General features: G+C 50.0%; 1 protein-coding gene across 6 annotated transcripts in view; it reads left to right on the top strand.

The window, feature by feature from the left end:
* Positions 1-2,678: 2,678 nt before the first annotated feature.
* Positions 2,679-23,507, top strand: part of LOC147119526 (von Willebrand factor A domain-containing protein 5A-like) — a 52,585-nt gene continuing 31,756 nt past the window's right edge. For 5 of the 6 annotated variants that reach the window (XM_085985097.1, XM_085985099.1, XM_085985100.1 and 2 more), the window contains exons 1-6: positions 2,679-2,811; positions 3,559-3,608; positions 9,772-9,974; positions 10,219-10,441; positions 11,088-11,254; positions 15,623-15,737. In XM_085985097.1, coding sequence (XP_085841223.1) covers positions 3,566-3,608; positions 9,772-9,974; positions 10,219-10,441; positions 11,088-11,254; positions 15,623-15,737 — 751 coding nt within the window. In that variant the 5' untranslated portion in view covers positions 2,679-2,811; positions 3,559-3,565. Of the gene's footprint in view, positions 2,812-3,306; positions 3,481-3,558; positions 3,609-9,771; positions 9,975-10,218; positions 10,442-11,087; positions 11,255-15,622; positions 15,738-23,507 lie in introns of those variants that run through there. The other variant, XM_085985098.1, reaches the window with a different exon arrangement.

The following is a 23,507-nucleotide window of genomic DNA, read 5'->3' on the forward strand; positions in this document are numbered from 1 at the left end:
CAGGTCGACCTTGGAAAAGATGGACTTTCCTGCTAGGTGTGCCGAGAAGTCTTGGATGTGCGGAATGGGGTATCTATCGGGCATGGTGGCATCGTTGAGCCATCTGTAGTCGCCGCAGGGGCGCCAGCCACTGCCCGGCTTGGGCACAATATGGAGGGGGGACGACCAAGGGCTGTTCGAGCGGCGGATGATGCCCAGTTTTTCCATCGTGGCGAATTCTTCCTTGGCCACCGCCATCTTGGCTGGGTCCAGGCGTCTGGCTCGAGCGAACACTGGTGGTCCCGTAGTGGCGATGTGGTGCTCAACCCCATTCTTGGCTGCCGCGGCTGAGAAGGTCGGTTGTGTGAGCCTCGGGAAATCTGCGAGTAGGCGGGTGTAGTCGTCATGCGCCGGGGCGGAGCAGGACCCGACGAGGGCCGGGCTGTTGCTCTGCTGGCAGGCCAGTAAAGCGAAAGTTGCTGCGTCGATCAGGCGCCTGTCGCGGACGTCGACCAGGAGTCCGTGGGCGCAAAGAAAATCGGCGCCCAGCAAAGGATGTGCCACCGAGGCCGTCACGAAATCCCATGTAAATCACTGGCCGTTGAAACAAACCTCGGCCCGTTGCTTTCCGAAAGTAGCGATGGCTGCACCATTTGCCGCCACGAGGGGTGGGCTGCTGCGGCCTGCCTGGATGTCGAGCTGGGAGGCAGGAATTATGCTGCATTGGGCTCCGGTGTCGCAAAGGAATCTGCGCCCTGAAAGAGAGTCGGTTATGTACAGCAGTTTACCTGCGGTGCCGATGGCCATCGTGGCGGTGGGGGTGCGGTCGAGCGGGCCTAGGCGGCAGCGCGGGGCTGGTGCGTTGGGCCGGGCGGCCATCTTGGTTTGATCGAAAGAGCAGGGTGCTCTGCAGCGTTGGGCCTTGTGGCCGAAACGCGTGTGGTAGTAGCATAGTTCTGTGGCCTGGCGTGGCGGCGCGCACTCGGTGGTGTCGGGAAGCCTCGCGGCTGCACAGCCGAGTTGGGCGACGGCGAAAACTTTGTCCGCGGCGGCTGCCAGTTGTACGCAGTCCGTGATCGGGGACCCCGCGAGGGCAGTCTGTGCCTGCTGAGGAAGCAGGCTGAGGAAAAGGGCCCGAAACAAAAAGCACTGCGGTTCAGAGCCCAGCAGCGCAAGCATTCGGCTCATCAACTGGGTCGGGGTAGAATCGCCGAGGCCTGGTAGTGAGAGAAGCCTGCGGGCCCTCTCCTCCTTGGACAGGCCGTAAGCCTGCAGCAAGCGGCCCTTAATGGTTGAGTACTTGCCGGTCTGTGGTGGGTTCCCCAGCAGGTCGAGAACTTCGGCGGCGGTAGAGCTTGCTAGTGCTGAGACTACGTGGAGGTACCTTTCTTCATCGTCTTGAACCCTGCGAAGGGTGAATTGGGCCTCCGAGTGCGCGAACCAAGCTGGTGCTTGGTGTTCCCAGAAGGTGGGGAGCTTCAAGGACGCGGCGCCGGCCGACATCAGGCTGCTGCTAGTTGGCATCGGGTCGTTGCTGGCCTCTGTAGGGCTGCGTGAGTCAGGGGCTTCGGCCGCCGACATTCGGGGTCACCAATGTGGGGGACTACGGTCTCCCGCGTAAAGAAATAGGCAACACAGCGAGCTACAAGAAATAGGTCTTTACTCCAACTCTCACAATACAGTACTGAATTCGTGAAGCCCGCGAACCTGTGATGACTCACGGATTGGTCACCTGCTGGAACCTGATTGGTTTTCCTTCTAACAGCAGCAGGCAAGTCTGAACGTGCCTTATTTCTCTCAGCTTGCAACTGTCTTGCGGGGGGAGGGGAATACAGCAGTTAAAAGGGGATTATACCGGTTTATCTACATATACACACAGTGTTTCCCCAATGTGGCAACGCCACAATGCACACACCAGACATGCACTACACATCACACCCACACACCACTTGAAGTGGGGAAAGAGTTAAAATGACATCGCTGGCAGTTCACAGAATGGTGTAAGAAAGACAGTTGCTAACATGAAAGGCCACATCCAGAAGACTGACCTTTGACGACTAAAAACAACTCAGTAGAGACAGGATGTCTAGCATTTCAAACTGCCCTGAGAGCTTTGTTATCTGGGTCACATTGTATAAAAATGCTGTAACAATTTGGAGAAGTCTCCTGGCACGCCAGGTGTAATAATAAAGATAACTTGACTATCAATCTGAAAACCTTGTGTCAAGTGTTGGTTCAAAATACTCCACAACACCACAAATGTAGGTACGCACCTCGTATGCACGCTCTACACAAACCCACACCACATGCACACACATCACACAAACCACATGCACACACATCACACAAACCCACACCACATGCACACACATCACACAAACCCACACCACATGCACACACATCACATATCTACACAAACCCACACCACATGCACACACATCACATATCTACACAAACCCACACCACATGCACACACATCACATATCTACACAAACCCACACCACATATCACATATGCACACAAACACACACGCGAGGAAATGACCTAGAAAAATACTTCAATGGGGAACAGGAGACGGTGAAGAGGCTGCTGTGATGTCATTGTAAAAAGCTCCAGTGGTTGAGAGACGCTCCCTACAGTTCAAGCTGCGGCACCAGTTCAGCTCGGGAGAGTGAGTCAGCAGCAACCAGTGGGGAAGAACCGGGAACTGGTTACAGTGCAAGGACGGAGAGTGAAACTGTACGGAGTGACTGGGCACAGCAGACAGAGCGAGGGAGGAGCGACGGAAAGAGAGAGGTGTACAGAGCGGACGAGAAAAGAGAGAGAGAGAAGGTAAAACATTCTTTGGTTAAAACCTTTAACTTTAGAGCTGCCTGGTACTTTCCTGCCCAGTTACAGAAACATTCCCTGGAACAGAGACACTACCAGTTGCAGAGAGAGCTTCCAAGTTACAGAGAGACTCCCAGGGACAGAGTACTGTAGGAAATGCGACAGCCAATTTGCGCACTGCAAGATCCCACAAACAGCAATGTGATAAATGACCACATAATCTCTTTTTTTTAGTAATGTTGGTTGAGGGATAAATATTGGCTCACCCCACATCTCAGTGATTGAGAGCCCTGGCTGGTGTGGTACTGTGCCCCACAGAACAAGAAGAGCCCAGGTACCACACCCCTCCCCCCGATCTGGGCTGCCTTAGTTGATTCCAGCTGGTGGGTGGCTGGCTACAATTGGTACTGAGCCCCACACAGAGCAGTAAGAGCCCAGGGACAGGGGGGGCCTGATGCCTGGGGCCTGGTACCTTAATCCTGATATTTGGGGCCTACTACCAAGGGCCCTGGTACCTGGGGCCTGAGGGGACTTTCAGTGACCCTCTGCAGCCTCTAAACATGGTCTTTGTCATTAAGCACTCGCGGCTGATATCTCAACAACACAACCTTGCTCCTGGTGTCGCAAGCCTCTGAATGAGTTAGTGGGGCCTGAGCTTTGTGGCTTGCAAAGGTGAGTTACAAATGGGGAGACTGATGGGGCGGGTCCAGATTCAATGTCCACGCTATTCATGTCTTTTTCACATTCCAGCTACACCATGGAAAGACTCTGCGGACTCGTGACTGTGAAGAACACCCCAGGTAAAGGATCTCCCAGAAACTGGTCACAGGGTAACGGGCTGGGTCCACTGGGGTTATGAGGCGAGATTACACAAACAAAGCTCGTATTCCCTGGAATATTGAAGGTTGTGGGGTCGATTGATTGAGGTTTTTAGGCTTTTGAAAGGAATTGATAGATGGAAAGAAACCTTTTTTCGCTGGTGGAGGAGTCTAGGACAAAGGGACATAACCTTCAAATCAGAAATAAAAACAGAGAATGCTGGAGATACTGAGCAGGTCAGGCAGCATCTGTGGAGAGAGAAACAGGGTTAACGTTTCGGGTCGATGACCTTTCGTCCGAGCCAATGCTTCAAATCAGAGCCAGGCCATTCAGGAGAGAAGTTAGGAAACACTTCTTCACACAAAGGATGGCAGAAGTATGTAACTCTCTCCCACAACAAACAGTAGATGATAGATCAATTAGTAATATTAAATCAGAGATTGATAAATTTTTACTAGCCAAGGGTATTAAGGGATATGGAGCAAAGGCGGATGGATGGAGATCCATCATGATCTCATTGAATGGCGGAACAGGCTCGAAGGGCTGAATGGCATCCTCTTGTTCCCATGCTCCTAATCTATTCTGGGCACCACACTTTAATAAGGATGTCTCGGCCTTAGAGAGGGTGCAGAAGAGATTTACTGGTGGGACTAGTTACATAGCTGTACTAAAGAGCTGGCACAGGCACGGTGGGTCGTATGGCCTCCATTTTGTGTTGTATGATCTTATTGAATGGTGGAACAGGCCTGAGAAGCTGAATGGCCTACTGCTGTTCCTATGTGCGCAGTGGGAGTGAATGGGAAAAGGCTTGGGTTCACTGGGATTGCAGATAATGGGAGTGAATGGTGTAAGAGAATTTGAATCTGGCACCATTTTAGATGCAACTTGTCTGTTTACTGTGTAACAACAAGTCTTAACATAGGTATAGTTTACACAATGCTCAAGCAACAGGAATACCTTCACCACACACAATGTGGCAGTTCAAGAAGGTGGCTCACTACCACCTCCTCATGGGCAATTAGGGATGGGCAATAAATACTGGCCTTGCCAACGACGCCCACATCCCATGAATGAATTTTTTTTTAAAACGAAAAAGGAATGAAACAAAATTAACCCATTCTTCCCACGGATAGAGGGAGGTAACCACATGGAGCCATGTCCTGGACCTCTACACCCCTAAGTTGTTCAGAACACGATTCTTGTCGCGTGGGCATGAATTTTTGCTCCCAGCAGCCTGTCGCATATCTTGTTTGTTCCAGGCTATGAAAAGTGGAAGGCTTTTGATCCATTGGGATTGTGTACAATGGGAGTGAATGGGAACGGGTTGGATCCATTGGGATTGTGTACAGTGGGAGTGAATGGGAAGGGGTTGGGCACATTGGGAATGTGTATGACTGGAGAGAATGTGAAGGCGTTGTGTCCACTGGGGTTGTGTATAATGGGTGTGAAGGGGTTGGGCACATTGGGATTATGTACATTGGGAGTGAAGGGGTTGTGTCCATTGGGATTGTGTATGATGGGAGAGAATGTGAAGGGGCTGGGCACATTGGGATTGTGTATGATGGGAGTGAATGGGAAAGGGTTGGGGTCATTGAGATTGTTTATAGTGGGAGTGAATGCGAAAGGATCAGTCCATTGGGATCGTGTACAATGGGAGTGAATGGGAAGGGATGGGTCCATTGGGATTGTGTACAATGGGAGTGACTGGGAAGGGGTTGTGTCTATTGGATTTGTACAATGGGAGTGAATGGGAATGTATGGGTACATTGGGATTGTGTACAGTGGAAGTGAATGGGAAGGGATGGGTCCATTAAAATTGTGTATAATGGGAGTGAATGGGAAGGGGTTGGTGCATTGGGATTGTGTACAATGGGAGTGAATGGGAAGGGGTTGGTCCATTGGGATTGTGTATGATGGGAGTGAATGGGAAGGGGTTGGTGCATTGGGATTGTGTACAATGGGAGTGAATTGGAAGGGGTTGGTGCATTGGGATTGTGTACAATGGGAGTGAATGGGAAGGGGTTGGGTCCATTGGGATTGTGTACAATGTGAGTGAATGGGAAGGGGTTGGTCCATTGGGATTGTGTACAATGTGAGTGAATGGGAAGGGGTTGGTCCATTGGGATTGTGTACAATGGGAGTGAATGGGAAGGGGTTGGTGCATTGGGATTGTGTAGAATGGGAGTGAATGGGAAGGGGTTGGTGCATTGGGATTGTGTACAATGGGAGTGAATGGGAAGGGGTTGGTGCATTGGGATTGTGTAGAATGGGAGTGAATGGGAAGGGGTTGGTGCATTGGGATTGTGTACAATGGGAGTGAATGGGAAGGGGTTGGGTCCATTGGGATTGTGTACAATGGGAGTGAATTGGAAGGGGTTGGTGCATTGGGATTGTGTACAATGGGAGTGAATTGGAAGGGGTTGGTGCATTGGGATTGTGTACAATGGGAGTGAATGGGAAGGGGTTGGGTCCATTGGGATTGTGTACAATGTGAGTGAATGGGAAGGGGTTGGTCCATTGGGATTGTGTACAATGGGAGTGAATGGGAAGGGGTTGGTGCATTGGGATTGTGTACAATGGGAGTGAATGGGAAGGGGTTGGGTCCATTGGGATTGTGTACAATGGGAGTGAATTGGAAGGGGTTGGTGCATTGGGATTGTGTACAATGGGAGTGAATGGGAAGGGGTTGGGGCGATTGGGTTTGTGTACAATGGGAGTGAATTGGAAGGGGTTGGTGCATTGGGATTGTGTACAATGGGAGTGAATGGGAAGGGGTTGGTGCATTGGGATTGTGTACAATGGGAGTGAATGGGAAGGGGTTGGTGCATTGGGATTGTGTACAATGGGAGTGAATGGGAAGGGGTTGGGTCCATTGGGATTGTGTACAATGGGAGTGAATGGGAAGGGGTTGGGTCCATTGGGATTGTGTATGATGGATTACACAGGATATGCAGCACAGAAACAGGCTATTTGGCCCAACCAGTCCATGCTGGCGTTAATGCTCCCCTCGAGCCTCCTCCCATCTTTCCTCATCTAAATCTATCAGCATAACCCCCTATTCCCTTCTCCCACATATGCTTGTCCAGCCTCCCCTTAAATGCATCGACACTATTCGCTTCAACCACTCCCTGTGGTAGTGAATTCCACATTCTCACCACTCTCTGGGTAAAGAAGTTTCTCCTGAATTCCCTATTGGATTTCTTGGTGATTATCTTATATTGATGGCCTCTGGTTTTGCTCTACCCTACAAGTGGAAACACTCTTTCTCTATCCACTCTATCAAATCCTTTCATGATTTTAAAGACCTCTCTTTGGTCACCTCTCAGCCTTCACCTTTCAAGAGAAAAGAGACCCAGCCTGTTCATCCTTTCCTGCTCGGTTTACATACGATATAAGGCACAGAAACAGGCTATTCGGCCAAACCAGTCCATGCCGGCGTTTATGCTCCACTCAAGCCTAGGTATAACCTCACATTTCAGGTATCCTCTAGAAATAAACCCTAGTGCTTCGTTTTTTTATTGCCTTATTAACCTGTGTCGCTGCTTTTAGTGATTTGTGTATTTGTGCTCCGAGATAGAGAGTAAGATGAAGCAGAAAAAGAGAGCCTATGACAAAGGTTAGGCTGAGAATACAAGTGAGAATCAGGCTGAATATAGAAAGTTCAGAGGGGAAGTGAAAAAGAAAATAGGGGCAAAGAGAGGGTATGAGAATAGATTGGCAGCCAACATAAAAGGGAATTCAAAAGTCTTCTATAGGCATATAAATAATAAACAGGTACTAAGAGGAGGGGTGGGGCCGATTAGGGACCAAAAAGGAGACTTAGCATGGAGGCAGAGGGCATAGCTGATGTAAAGTCCGCACCTCAATAATACACGGACTTCGGGAGAACAGTTTAACAGGTACTTTGCTGAACAAGAGGCAGCTTGAAACTGAAACTACAGAAGCCTGCTAGGGCCTTTTATACAGGGGTGGTCACTGCCGGTACTGCAGTCTGAGACCAGTTATTCCCTTAAAGGTACATACACAACAGCTGACAAGGAAGAAGATGCTGCCAAAGTCATAATGAAAGAGGAGGTAGTGGAGATACTGGATGAGATAAGTATTAATAGAGGAGGTACTAGAAAGGTTGCCATGAGGGATCTAGACAGAGTAGACAGAGAGAAATTGTTCCTATTGGCGGAAGGGTCGAGAACCAGAGGACACAGATTCAAGCTGATTGGCAAAAGAACCAAAGGCGACATGAGGAAAAACTATTTTACGCAGTGAGTGGTTAGGATCTGGAATGCACTGCCTGAAAGGGTGGTGGAGGCAGATTCAATCACGGCTTTCAAAAGGGAATTGGATAAGTAACTAAGGGAAACATTTTTCAGGGCTATGGGGAAAGGGTGGGGTAGTGGGACTAGCTGAAGTGCGCTTGCAGAGAGCCGGCGCGGGCTCGACGGGCCGAATGGCCTCCTTCTGTGCTGTAACCATTCTATGATTCTACCCCATTTAGATTCTTATTTTCCAAGTAATATGTGACCTCCTTATTTTTCTTACAAAATAGAATACCTTGCATTTACCTGTGTTGAAATCCATTTGTCAACTATATGCCTATTCTGCATGTTTATTCGTGTCTTCTTGTAATTTGTTAAGGTCCTCTGCAGTATTGACTGTCCCCCTGCAACCACTGCCCCCCCCACCCCCCCCCCCCCCGCCAATTTGGTGTCATCTGCAAATTTAAAAGTTGAGTATTTGATTCCAAAGTCTAAATAATTAATATAAATTGTGCACAACATTGGTCCCGGCACTGATCCTTGTGGGGCCCCATTTTCCACCTTCTGCCATTCTGAACAGCTACCCTTTACTCCTCTCTGCTTTCTGTCTTGAAGCCAGCTAGCTATCCATTCTGCTACTTGTCCCCTGACTCCGCATTCATTAGTCTACTATGTGGTACCTTATCGAAAGCCTTTTGGAAATCTAGATAAATTACTTGTACTGCATTACCCTTGTCTACTCTCTCTGCTACCTCTTCAAAGCATTCAATGAGCTTGGTCAAGCAAGACTTTCCCTTTTGAAGTCCATGCTGACTATTCATTATTATTTTTGGTTTCTAGATGTTTTTCTATTTTCTTCTTTTAATAGGGATTCCATTATTTTTCTGCTCTGACTGGTCTATAGTTCCCTGTACATGTTCTATCTCCTTTCTTAAATATAGGTATTATGTTAGCTATCCGCCAGTCCTCTGGCACTACACCTTGTTCTAATGAATTATTAAATATGTGTAATAGTGCCTCTGCTTTCTCTTCCCTAGATTCTTTTAAAATACGCGGATGTAATCCATCCGGACCAGGGTTTTATCCTCTTTGAGTTTGATTAGTTTATTTAATATTTTTCCTCTATTTTAAATGTGGTTATATCATTTCTAATCTCATCTTCCAATGTCATGTCCACCTGATCTGTCTGCCTGGTAAATACTGAAGCAAAGTAATTTAATATTTCGGCCATTTCTCTATTGCTGCCTGCCCATCCCTTAGTGGCCCGATTCCCATCCCGACTTTCCATTTTTTATTTCTGTGCCTGTAGAATATTTTTCTAATTGTTTTATGTTCCTTGATAATTTAATTTCATATAGTTCCTCTGCCTTCCTAATTTTTTTTTAACTTCTCTCCTAATCTCTTCATATTCTCCCTTGTCATTCTCTCCCCTGCTGTCCATGTACTTAGTGTATGCCTCTTTCTTTACCCTCAATTTTGCCCTTATGTCTTTATTCATCCATGGTGTCTCATTAGTGTTTAGCTTGCCCTAGTTTTTTAGCGGAATGTATTTTTCCTGGACTCTGTTGAACACCGTTTTAAATTGGAGAGAATGCAAAGGGGTTGTGCCCATTGGGATTGTGTACAATGGGATAGAATGGGAAGGGCTTGGGTACCTTGGGATTGTGTATGATTGGAGAGAATGGGAAGGGCTTGGGTACATTGGGATTGTGTATGATGGGAGTGAATGGGAAGGGGTTGGGTCTATTGGGATTGTGTGCAATGGGAGTGTATGGGAAGGGGTTGGGTCCATTGGGATTGTGTACAATGGGAGTGTATGAGAAGGTGTTGGGCCCATTGGCCCCCAGTGCTGACTCCCCTCACCGTGCTGTTCTCTTCCCGGTCGCAGTCCCCCTGAGGAGTATCTCGGTGGAGGTGGAGGTGACGGGCTTTGTGGCCGATGTCTCTGCAAGCCTGGAGTACTGGAATGAGGAGACCAATCCCGTGGAAGCCGTCTTCGTCTTCCCCATGGACAGTGATGCCGCAGTCTACAACTTCCAGGCCACGGTGGATGGGAAGAAGATTGTGGCCGTGGTTAAGGAGCAACAGAAGGTGGGAGATTGATTGGGGGGGTGCGGGGGCCGGGAGAGTGGAAGGGTCGGAGGTCAAATGGGGTCCTGCGGGGAGGCGGGGGTTCCCGAGGCGGGGATTCTTGCGGGGGGGTTGCGAGTTAGGATTCCGGGAGACTCCAGGACAACGCGGGAGGGTTGCCGACCCTAGTCTCTGATTGTCTCTTTTCTAACCAACAGTTCCTTCTTCTCCTCTTTCCCCTCCGCCGGCCCCGCCCATCACACAGGCCAAGGACGAGTATGACGACGCGATCTCCTCTGGCCATCAGGGCTTTCTGCTGGAGGAGGACAGCAGCAGCAGCGACATCTTCACTTGCACCGTGGGGAACCTGCCGCCCGGTCAGAGCGCCAGCGTCTCCTTCTCCTTCGTCCAGGAGCTGGCACTCGAGGCCGACGGGGCACTGCGCTTCGTCCTGCCCGCCGTTCTCAACCCCCGCTACACGCCGGCAGGTGAGGCTCTGTTCCTCGAGTTATACCGGCAACGATCGGGGGTCAGACTCAACGGGTCAGCATCGAAATCGCCCGGGGCAGATACAGCACGGGTTAGATACAGAGTAAAGCTCCCTCTACACTGTCCCATCAAACACTCCCAGGGCAGGTACAGCACGGGTTAGATACAGAGTAAAGCTCCCTCTGCATTGTCCCTTGGACCTGTTACAGAGGAAGAGGAGGAGGCCATTCAGCCCCTCGAGCCTGTTCCACCATTCAATCAGATCGTGGCTGATCTGTATATGAACTCCATCTACCCGCCTTGGTTCTGTAATCTTTAATACCCTTGCCTGACAAAAATCTATCAATCTTCGAGGGAATACAGGTCTAGTCTTTGCAACCTGTCCTTGTAATTTAACCCTTTTAGCCCCGGTATTGGGAATCCGGGCCAAAGGTGCCTCATCTTAATGAGCTGAGGGAAGATGGGGGTTAATGCAGTAATGATTCGGTGATGTCAAGCTTGGATTTTAAATATCCTGATTGTTGGTGGAAGCAGAGCCTAAGGAACATGGAATGGCAGGTTTCATGTTGAGGAACGGTGTGAGCGCAGGGAGGAGACGGCGAGACTGGGACTGGAATCTAACCATGCCACCTTTGACCCTCCCAGGTGGCCAGGCCCCCAGCGTGACCCAAGACATTCTGCGGGTAGCCGACCCGCCCTACACTTTGGGCCTCGAGGCCCAGTTCCACTGCCCGCATGGGATCTCCTGCGTCCAGTCCAACTGCGGGCTGACCGCCCTGGAGTATCTGACCCAGGACAAGACCTCGGCCAAGGTGAGGGGGCTCAATGCAGCGGCCCAGTGGTTGGGAGATGGGTTGTTGTGAGGGAGATGGCAGAAAGCGCTACACCAAATCAAGCAGCTAATGTATGAGCCCGAGTAGGAGACCGTGCTGATTCACTAACCATAAGAACATAAGAAGCAGGAGTAGGCCAATCGGCCCCTCGAGCCTGCTCCGCCATTCAATAAGATCATGGCTGATCTGATCCTAACCACCAATCCACTATCACAGAACCATCTCCTGAATCTAACAGCATTAGACACACGAAATAGGAGCAGGATCAGGCTACACGGCCCCTGGGCCCGCTCCGCTACTCACAGGGCCATGACCGATCCGAACCTAGACTCATGTCCAAATTCCTGCCCGCTCCCCGTAACCCTTAATTCCCTTTACTTCTAGGAAACTGTCTATTTCTGTTTTAAATTTATGTAATGATGTAGCTTCTACAGCTTTTTGGGGCAGCATATTCCATGGACCTACCACCCTCTGAGTGAAGTAGTTCCTCCTCATCTCAGTTTTGAAAGAGCAGCCCCTTATTCTAAGACTATGCCCCCTAGTTCTAGTTTCACCCATCATCGGGAACATCCTCCCCGCATCCACCCGATCCAACTCCTTCACAATCTTGTATGTTTCAATAAGATTGCCTCTCATTCTTCTGAACTCCAATGAGTAGAGTCCCAATCTACTCAACCTCTCCTCATATGTCCATCCCCTCATCCCCGGGATTAACCGAGTGAACCTTCTTTGTACTGACTCGAGAGCAAGTATGTCTTTTCTTAAGTATGGACACCAAAACTGTACGCAGTATTCCAGGTGCGGTCTCACCAATACCTTGTACAACTGAAGCAATACCTCCCTATTTTTATATTCTATCCACCTAGCAATGAAAGCCAACATTCCATTGGCCGCCTTAATCACTTGCTGCACCTGCATACTAACCTTTTGAGTTTCGTGCACCAGGACCCCCAGATCCCTTTGTACTTCAGTACTTTCCAGTTTCTTGCCATTAAGATAATAACTTGCTCTACGATTTTTCCTGCCAAAGTGCATAACCTCACACTTTCCAGTATTGTATTCCATCTGCCAAATCTCTGCCCACTTACTTAGCCTGTCGATGTCCCCTTGCAGGTTTTTTATGTCCTCCTCACTCACTACTTTCCCTCCCATCTTAGTATCATCTGCAAACTTTGATATGTTACACTCGGTCCCCTCCTCCAAATCGTTAATATAGATGTGCAGGTTAGGTTGATTGGCTATGATAAATTGACCCTTAGTGTTAGGGGGATTAAATATGTGGGGTTACGGGGATAGGGTTGGATATGTGCTGGTGTAGGGGTTACGGGGATCGGGTGGGATACGTGTCGGTGCAGGTTCGATGGGCCGAAATGGCCTCTATCTGCACTGTGGGGTTTCTGTGATTTCTGTGATTGTAAAGAGTTGGGGACCCAGCACTGACCCCTGCGGAACACCACTAGTTACTGATTACCAGTCTGAGAATGAACCATTTATCCCAACTCTCTGCCTTCTGTTAGATAGCCAATCCTCTATCCATGCCAGAATATTACCCCCAATCCCGTGATTTTTTATCTTAAGCAATAATCTTTTGTGTGGCACCTTGTCAAATGCCTTTTGGAAGTCTAAATACACTACGTCCACTGGTTCCCCTTTATCCACCCTATATGTTACTTCCTCAAAGAACTCCAGCAAATTTGTCAAACAGGACTTCCCCTTCATAAAACCATGCTGACTTTGTCCTATTAAATTATGATTATCCAAATGTCCTGTTACTGTCTCCTTAATAATGGACTCCAAAATTTTACCTACCACAGATGTTAGGCTAACCGGTCTATAGTTTCCAGCCTTCTGTCTACTGCCCTTTTTAAATAAGGGTGTTACATTAGCAGTTTTCCAGTCTGCCGGGACCTTTGCCGAGTCCAGGGAGTTTTGGAAAATTATTACCAATGCATCCACAATCCCTACCGCCACTTCCCTCAAGACCCTAGGATGTAAGCCATCAGGTCCAGGTGATTTATCCGCCTTGAGTCCCATTATTTTACCGAGTACCACTTCCTTAGTGATTTTGATCGTGTTTAGCTCCTCCCCCCCCCCCCCCCCCTTTAGCCCCCTGTTTGTCCAGTGTTGGGATATTCTTAATGTCTTCTACTGTAAAGACTGATACAAAATATTCATTCAGTGTTTTTGCCATCTCCATATTTCCCACCATTAATTTCCCGGCCTCATCCTCTAAGGGACCAACATTTACTTTAGCCACCCTTTTTCTTTTTATATAACTATAAAAACTCTTACTATCTGTTTTTATATTTTTTGCTAATTTACTTTCATAATCTATCTTCCCTTTCTTAATCAATCTTTTTGTTATTTTTTGCTGTCTTTTAAAGTTTTCCCAATCCTCTATCCTCCCACTAGATTTGGCTACCTTATATGCCCTTGTTTTTAGTCGAATACTATCCTTAATTTCTTTACTTAGCCACGGATGGCTGTCTTTTCTTTTACACCCTTTTCTTCTCAGTGGAATATATATTTTTTGGAAGTTGTAAAATAACTCCTTAAATGTACACTACTGATCATGTATCGTCTTACCCTTTAATCTATTTTCCCAATCCACGCTACTCAATTCCACTCTCATACCTTCATAGTCTCCTTTATTCAAGCTTAGCACGCTTGTTTGAGATCCAACCTTCTCACCCTCTAATTGAATATGGAATTCAACCATGTTATGGTCACTCATTCCAAGGGGATCCTTTACTAGGACATTTTTAATTAATCCTGTCTCGTTACACAGGACCAGATCTAAGGTTGCTTGCCCCCTGGTCGGTTCAGTTACATACTGCTCAAGAAACCCATCCCTAATAGACTCAATGAACTCATCCTCAAGGCAGCCCTGCCCAATTTGATTTGTCCAATTAATATGATAGTTAAAATCCCCCATAATTATAGATGTTCCCTTATTACAAGCCTCAACTATTTCCTGATTGATACTCCGTCCAACAGAGTTGCCACTGTTCACCAGGAAACTAACAGAAGGGGGATGGATTGTCAGTGCCTCAGACTCGACCCTCAGGGAGATATCTGTACACTGACTGGTGTCTCAGTCCCCTCTCCCTCGGAGATATCTGTAGACTGACTGGTGTCTCTCAGTCCCTCTCCCTCAGGGAGATCTTCTTAGGCAGTCCTTTGGAACCGAGGATGACTTGCTTCCTCACTAAAAATGAATTCTCAGGTGACTGATGAGTCCAATGCGGGACCTACAGTCTCCGTCACAGGTGGGGCAGACGGTGGTTGAAGGGGCGGGTGGGCGGGGTGCTTGGGTTGACGTGTGCTCCTTCCGCTTGCTCCCGGCGAAGAGACTCAAGGCGTTCGGCGCCTTCCTGGATGCGTCTCTTCCACTTTGTGCAGTCTTGGGCCAGGGATTCCCAGCTGTCCATGGGGATGTTGCATTTTTTTAAGGAGGCTTTGAGGGTGTCCTTGAAGCGTTTCCCCTGCCCACCTGGGGCTCTCTTGCCGTGTTGGAGCTCCGAGTAGAGCGCTTGTTTTGGGAGTCTCGTATCGGGCACGCAGACAATGTGACCCGTCCATCGGAGCTGATCGAGCGTGGTCAGAGCTTCGATGCTGGGGATGTTGGCCTGAGTGAGAACACTGACGTCGGTGCGCCTATCCTGCCAATGGATTTGCAGGATCTTGCGGAGGCAGCATTGGTGGTACCTCTCCAGTGCTTTGAGATGCCTGCTGTACATGGTCCATGTATCTGAAGCAAACAGGAGGGCGGATTTCACTACTGCTCTGTAGACCATGAGCTTCGTGCTGGGTTTGAGGTCTTGGTCTTCAAACACTCTCTTCCTCAGGCGACCGAAGGCTGCACTGGCACACTGAAGGCGGTGTTGGACTTCGTCATCGACATCTGCCCTTGTTGACAGTAGGCTCCTGAGGTATGAAAAGTGGTCCACGTTGTCCAAGGCCTTGTTGTGAATTTTGATAATTGGGGGGCAGTACTGTGTGGCGGGGTCAGGTTGGAAAAGGACCTTTGTCTTCCAGATATTTAGTGTAAGGCCAATGCTCTGGTACGCTTCGGTGAAGGTATTGATGATGGTTTGGAGTTCGACCTCCGAGTGAACGCAGACGCAAGCGTCTCAGTGAGGTATCAGTACACTGACTGGTATCTCTTAGTCCCTCTCCCTCAGGGAGATATCTGTACAATGACTGATGTCTCTCGCTCCCTCTCCCTCGGTGATATCTGTACACTGACTGGTGTGTCTTAGTCCCTCTCCCTCAGGGAGGTATCTGTACACTGACTGGTGTCTCTCATTCTGTGTCTGATTACCGGTTTCTGATCCTCACCCCCAGCTGTCTCTGACGGATGGACACAAGTTTGATAAGGATGTTGAGCTGCTGATCTACTACGAAAATGTTCACAAACCGAGCGCCATCGTCGAGGCCGGAGTGGAGTCTGCGGCACCAGGTAAATGGGTGATGGTTTGCCCGATGGGCACACTGGACGGAGGGAGGCAGAATGGGCGGGTGTGGGGGCTGCTTGGGGTGGTGGTAAGCTGGATGGAGCGGCTGGGTCAGGGACAGGTTGTGTTAGGGGTGGGCTGGAGGGGGAGGCTGGGTCAGGGACAGGTTGGGTTAGGGGTGGGCTGGAGGGAGAGGCTGGGTCAGGGACAGGTTGTGTTAGGGGTGAGCTGGATGGAGAGGCAGGGACAGGTTGTGTTAGGGGTGGGCTGGAGGGGGAGGCTGGGTCAGGGACAGGTTGGGTTAGGGGTGGGCTGGAGAGAGAGGCTGGGTCAGGGACAGGTTGGGTTAGGGGTGGGCTGGAGGGAGAGGCTGGGTCAGGGACAGGTTGGGTTAGGGGTGGGCTGGAGGGAGAGGCTGGGTTAGGGATAGGTTGGGTTAGGGGTGGGTTGGAGGGAGAGGCTGGGTCAGGGACAGGTTGGGTTAGGGGTGAGCTGGAGGGAGAGGCTGGGTCAGGGACAGGTTGGGTTAGGGGTGGGCTGGAGGGAGAGGCTGGGTCGGACAGGTTGTGTTAGGGGTGAGCTGGAGGGAGAGGCTGGGTCAGGGACAGGTTGTTAGGGGTGGGCTGGAGGGAGAGGCTGGGTCAGGGACAGGTTGTGTTAGGGGTGAGCTGGAGGGAGAGGCTGGGTCGGGGACAGGTTGGGTTGGGGTGGGCTGGAGGGAGAGGCTGGGTCAGGGACAGGTTGGGTTAGGGGTGGGCTGGAGGGAGAGGCTGGGTCAGGGACAGGTTGTGTTAGGGGTGAGCTGGAGGGAGAGGCTGGGTCAGGGACAGGTTGTGTTAGGGGTGAGCTGGAGGGAGAGGCTGGGTCAGGGACAGGTTGGGTTAGGGGTGGGCTGGAGGGAGAGGCTGGGTCAGGGACAGGTTGGGTTAGGGGTGAGCTGGAGGGAGAGGCTGGGTCAGGGACAGGTTGGGTTAGGGGTGGGCTGGAGGGAGAGGCTGGGTCAGGGACAGGTTGTGTTAGGGGTGAGCTGGAGGGAGAGTCTGGGTCAGGGACAGGTTGGGTTAGGGGTGAGCTGGAGGGAGAGGCTGGGTCAGGGACAGGTTGGGTTAGGGGTGGGCTGGAGGGAGAGGCTGGGTCAGGGACAGGTTGGGTTAGGGGTGAGCTGGAGGGAGAGGCTGGGTCAAGGACGGGTTGGGTTAGGGGTGGGTTGGAGGGAGAGGCTGGGTCAGGGACAGGTTGGGTTAGGGGTGGGCTGGAGGGAGAGGCTGGGTCAGGGACAGGTTGGGTTAGGGGTGAGCTGGAGGGAGAGGCTGGGTCAAGGACAGGTTGGGTTAGGGGTGGGTTGGAGGGAGAGGCTGGGTCAGGGACAGGTTGGGTTAGGGGTGAGCTGGAGGGAGAGGCTGGGTCAGGGACAGGTTGTGTTAGGGGTGGGCTGGAGGGAGAGGCTGGGTCAGGGACAGGTTGAGTTAGGGGTGAGCTGGAGGGAGAGGCTGGGTCAGGGACAGGTTGGGTTAGGGGTGGGCTGGAGAGAGAGGCTGGGTCAGGGACAGGTTGGGTTAGGGGTGAGCTGGAGGGAGAGGCTGGGTCAGGGACAGGTTGGGTTAGGGGTGAGCTGGAGGGAGAGGCTGGGTCAGGGACAGGTTGGGTTAGGGGTGGGCTGGAGAGAGAGGCTGGGTCAGGGACAGGTTGTGTTAGGGGTGGGCTGGAGGGAGAGGCTGGGTCAGGGACAGGTTGGGTTAGGGGTGGGCTGGAGGGAGAGGCTGGGTCAGGGACAGGTTGGGTTAGGGGTGAGCTGGAGGGAGAGGCTGGGTCAGGGACAGGTTGGGTTAGGGGTGAGCTGGAGAGAGAGGCTGGGTCAGGGACAGGTTGGGTTAGGGGTGGGCTGGAGGGAGAGGCTGGGTCAGGGACAGGTTGTGTTAGGGGTGGGCTGGAGAGAGAGGCTGGGTCAGGGACAGGTTGGGTTAGGGGTGGGCTGGAGGGAGAGGCTGGGTCAGGGACAGGTTGGGTTAGGGGTGGGCTGGAGGGAGAGGCTGGGTCAGGGACAGGTTGGGTTAGGGGTGGGCTGGAGGGAGAGGCTGGGTTTGGGACAAGTTTGGCTGAGTTAGGGGTAGAGATAGGGTGGAGGGACAGGCTGGGTTATGGATGGGCTTGAGTAATGGCCTGGGTTAGGGGTCATGCTGGGGTTGGGGTGGAGGGAGAGGTTGAGTTAGGGACAGGTTGTGTTTGGGGTGGGGTTGAAGGAGAGTCGGTTAGTGGTGGGCTGGGTTAGGTGCAGGAGGTGCTGGGTTAGAGGTGGGAGAGGCTGGGTTAGGGACAGGTTGTGTTAGGGGTGGGGTTGAGGGAGAGGCTGGGTTAGGGACAGGTTGTGTTAGGGGGTGGGGTTGGATCAGGGACAGGTTGAGTTGTGGTAGGTTGGAGGGACCGGTTGGGTTAGGGACAGGTTGGGTTAAGTGGTGGGCTGGGTTAGGGACATAGAAACAGAGAAACATAGAAGATAGGAGCAGGAGTAGGCCATTCGGCCCCTCGAGCCTGCTCCGCCATTCAATGAGATCATGGCTGATCATCCAAATTCAGTACCCTGTCCCTGCCTTCTCCCCATATCCCCTGATCCCTTTAGCTTTAAGAAATATATCCAACACTTGAATATATTTAATGAACTGGCCTCCACTGCCCTCTGTGGCAAAGAATTCCACAGGTTCACCACTCTCTGGGTCAAGAAATTCCTCCTCATTTCAGTCCTAAATGTCCTACCCCTTATCCTTAGACTATGAGCCCTGGTTCTGGACTCCCCGACCATCGGGAACATCCTTCCAGCATCTAGTCTGTCCAGGCCTGACGGAATTTTGTAGGTTTCGATGAGATCCCCTCTCAATCTTCTAAACTCCAGTGAGTATAAGCCCAATCGACACGATCTCTCCTCATACGTCATTCCTGCCATCCCAGGTATCAGCCCGGTGAATCTTCGTTGCACTCCTTCCCATGGCAAGAACGTCCTTCCTCAGATAAGGCGACCAAAACTGCACACAATACTCGAGGTGTGGTCTCACCAAGGCCCTGTACAACTGTAGCAAGACATCCTTGTTCCTGTACTCGAACCCTCTTGCTACGAAGGCCAACATACCATTTGCCTTATAACAACAGAAAATGCTGGAAAAACTCAGCAGGTCAGGCAACATCCGTGGAGAGAAATTTGAGTTGACGTTTCGGGTTTGACCCTTCTTCAAAACTGGAGAGAAAAGGAACTAGATCGAAGGCAGGGCTGCGATCGGACAAAAGAATAAAAGAACCAAAAGAAGTAAAAGAGATTAGAAGCTTTTTACTTCTTTTGGTTCTTTTATTCTTTTGTCCGATCGCAGCCCTGCCTTCGATCTAGTTCCTTTTCTCTCCAGTTTTGAAGAAGGGTCAAACCCGAAACGTCAACTCAAATTTCTCTCCACGGATGTTGCCTGACCTGCTGAGTTTTTCCAGCATTTTCTGTTGTTATTTCGGATTTCCAACATCTGCAGTATTTTGCTATCATACCATTTGCCTTCTTAACCGCCTGCTGCACCTGCATGCTTACCTTCAGCGACTGGTGCACAAGAACACCCAGGTCTCTTTGCACTTCCCCTTCTCCCAATCTATTGCCATTCAAATAATCTGCCTTCCTGTTTTTGCCACCAAAGTGGATAACCTCACATTTATCCACATTATAGTGCATTTGCCATGTTTCTGCCCAATCACCTAACCTGTCCAAATCGCACTGGAGTTTCATGACATCCTCCTCACAGCATACCCTCCCACCCAACTTTGTGTCGTCTGCAAATTTGGAGATATTACATCCAATTCCCTCGTCCAGATCATTAATATATATTGTGAACTGCTGGGGTCCTAGGACCGATCCTTGCGGTACCCCACTAGTCACTGCCTGCCACTCGGAAAACGACCCTTTTATTCCAACTCTTTGCTTTCTGTCCGCCAACCAGTTCTCTATCCAAGTCAATACCTTGCCCCCAATCCCATGTGCCTTAATTTTGCACGCTAATCTCTTATGCGGGACCTTATCGAAAGCCTTCTGAAAGTCCAAATACACCACATCCACTGGTTCTCCCTTATCTATTTTACCAGTTACATCCTCAAAAAATTCCAGTAGATTAGTCAAGCATGATTTACCTTTTGTGAATCCATGTTGACTTTGTCCGATGCTGTCACTGCTTTCCAAGTGCTCTGCTGTTACATCTTTTATAATGGACTCTAGCATTTTCCCCACTACCGATGTCAGGCTTACCAGTCTATAATTCCCCGCTTTTTCTCTGCCACCTTTTTTGAATAGTGGGGTAACATTAGCTACCCTCCAATCCATGGGTACTGTTCCAGAGTCTATCGAGTTCTGGAAGATGATCAGCAATGCATCTACTATTTCTAGGGCCACTTCCTTAAGTACCCTGGGATGTAGATTATCAGGCCCTGGGGATTTATCGGCCTCCAGTCCCATCAATTTTCCTAACACCATTTCCCTACAAATACTGATTTCTTTCAGTTCCACCCTTTCATCAGACCCTATGTTCCCCGGTATTTCTGGGAGGTTATTTGTGTCCTCCTTTGTGAAGACAGAACCAAAATATGTATTTAGTTGGCCTGCCATTTCTTTGCTCCCCATTATAAATTCCCCCGATTCTGACTGCAAGGGACCTATGCTTTACTTCAATCTTTTTCTTTTCACATATCTATAAAAGCTTTTACAGTCAGTTTTTATGTTCCCTGCAAACTTACTCTCATATTCTATTTTCCCTTTCTGAATTAATCCCTTTGTCCTCCTTTGAATCCTGAACTGCTCCCAATCCTCAGGATTATTGCTTTTTCTGGCGAATTTGTATGTCCTCTCCTTGGATCTTATGCTATCCCTAATTTCCCTTGTTAGCCACGGTTGAGTCACCTTTTTTGTTTTATTTTTATGCCAAACTGGGATGTACAACTTCTGTAGTTCATCCATTCGGTCTTTGAATGTTTGCCATTGCCTATCCACCGTCAACCCTTTGAGTGGCATTCCCCAATCAATCCTACCCAACTCGCTCCTCAGACCATCGTAGTTTCCTTTATTTAAATTGAGGACCCCAGTTTCTGAGCCAACTACTTCATTCTCCATCTTAATGAAGAATTCTATCATATGATCGCTCCGACCCAAGGGGCCTCGTACAACAAGATTGCTAATTAATCCTTTCTCGCTACCTAATACCCAGTCTAAGATGGCCTGATCTCTGGTTGGTTCCTCGACATATTGGTCCAGGAAACCATCCCTTAAACACTCCAGGAATTCCTCCTCCACAGTATTGTTACTAATTTGGTTAGCCCAATCTATATGTAGATTAAAGTCACCCATGATGACTGCTGTGCCCTTATTGCACGCTTCTTTATTTTCCCTTTTAATGCCATTCCCAACCTCCGCCTTACTGTTTGGAGGTCTATATACCACTCCCACTAATGTTTTTTTCCCCCTTAGCATTTCTCAATTCTACCCATACAGATTCCACATCATCAGAGCTAATATCCTTCATTACAATTGTGTTAATCCCTTCTTTAACCAGTAATGCTACCCCACCTCCCTTTCCTTTTTGCCTATCTTTCCTGAATATCGAATACCCCTGGATGTTGAGTTCCCAGTCTTGGCCATCCTTGAGCCACGTTTCCGTAATCCCAACCAAATCATATTCGTTTACCTCTATTTGCGCAGCCAATTCATCCACCTTATTACAAATGCTCCTCGCATTAAGACACAAAGCCTTCAGGCTTGTTTTTTTTTTTTCTCTTAGACCTATTTGAATTATTATTTACTGTGGCCACGTTTGATTTAAACCGTTGATTTCTCTGACTGCCACTTTTGTTTTTCTCCTTCCTATCTTTTGCTTTTATCCTTGTTTCCCTTTCCTCTGTCTCCCTGCTCAGGTTCCCAACCCCCTTCCATTTTAGTTTAAACCCTCCCCCACAGCACTAGCAAACAAACCCCCTAGGACATCGGTTCCAGCCCTGCCCAGGTGCAGACCGGTTTGAACTGGTCCCACCTCCCCCAGAACCGGTTCCAATGTCCCAGGAACTTGAATCCCTCCCCCTGGCACCATTCCTCTAGCCACGTATTCATCTGAAGTATCCTTCTATTTCTACTCTGACTAGCACGTGGCACTGGTAGCAATCCTGAGATTACTACCTTTGAGGTCCTGTTTTTTAATTTACCTCCTAACTCCCTATATTCCACTTTTAGGACCTCATCCCACTTTTTACTTACATCGTTGGTGCCTATATGCACCACGACAACTGGCTGTTCACCCTCCCCTTCCAAGATGTTCTGCAGCCACTCGGTGACATCCTTGACCCTTGCACCAGGGAGGAAACACACCATCCTGGAGTCTTGTTTGCGGCTGCAGAAATGCCTATCTATTCCCCTTACAATTGAATCCCCTATTACTATAGCTCTACCACTCTTTTTCCTCCCATTCTGTGCAGCAGACCCACCTGTGGTGCCAGGAAGTTGGCTGCTGCTGCCTTCCTCTGATAAGCCATCCCCCCCCCCAACATTACTCCAAGTGGTGTATCTGTTGGAGAGGGGGATGGCCACAGGGGACCCCTGCACTACCTGCCTGTGCCTAGTACTCTGCTTGTTGGTCACCCGTTCCCTTTCTTCCTGTCCAACCTCTACCTGCAGTGTGTCCAACTCCCTAAATGTGCTATTCACGATGTCCCGAGCATCGTGAACGCTCCAGTATGCATTCAATCGCAGCTCCAGCGCCGCAATGCGGTCTGTCAGTAGCTGCAGCTGGGTGCACTTCCTGCACACGTAGTTGTCAGGGACACAGGAAGTGTCCCTGAGTTCCCACATATCGCAGGAGGAGCAGATCACGGGGCCGGGCTGTCCTGCCATGATTTGCCCTTTGATTTAATTTAAATTCAATTAATTAATCAATCCCACTAATTACACTACAGTTAAATAGTTTACCAACAGTACCCGCTACACCAGAGAGACCTTAGAAACTATAAATCAGAGTTCAGGTTTAAAAAAGAGAGAAATACTCACCAACCAATCACTTACCTGCTTCCTGCTGACGTCACACTTTGATTACTTTTTACCTCTCTCCCCTGCTGCTGATTTGGTAAGCCTCGCCTCGCTCCTCCTTTTAAAGTTGCCGCGCTGCTTGTACCTCACGCAGGTCCGCTCTGGTCGGGCGTCGCTGCTCACGCCACTCCCGGGTCAGCCGCTGTGCGGGTTGGGTTAGAGGTGGGCTGGGTTAGGTTCAGAATGGGCTGGGTTAGGGACAAGTTGGGCTAGTGGTGGGCTGGGTTAGGGACAGATTGGGGTAGGGGTGGGCTGGGTTAGGGACAGGTTTGGGTTAGTGGTGGGCTGGGTTAGGGACAGGTTTGGGTTAGTGGTGGGCTGGGTTAGGGATAGGTTGGGGACAGTTTGGGTTAGGGGTGGGCTGGGTTAGGGACAGGTTTGGGTTAGTGGTGGGCTGGGTTAGGGATAGGTTGGGTTAGTGGTGGGCTGGGTTAGGGACAGGTTTGGGCTAGTGGTGGGCTGGGTTAGGGACAGATTGGGGTAGGGGTGGGCTGGGTTAGGGACAGGTTTGGGTTAGTGGTGGGCTGGGTTAGGGACAGGTTTGGGTTAGTGGTGGGCTGGGTTAGGGACAGGTTTGGGTTAGTGGTGGGCTGGGTTAGGGATAGGTTGGGTTAGTGGTGGGCTGGGTTAGGGACAGGTTTGGGCTAGTGGTGGGCTGGGTTAGGGACAGGTTTGGGTTAGTGGTGGGCTG

This window comes from Somniosus microcephalus, chromosome 4 (genome assembly GCF_052327205.1).
Source record: "Somniosus microcephalus isolate GS21.2 chromosome 4, FLI_Smic_1.0, whole genome shotgun sequence".
Taxonomy (NCBI): Eukaryota; Metazoa; Chordata; class Chondrichthyes; order Squaliformes; family Somniosidae; genus Somniosus; species Somniosus microcephalus.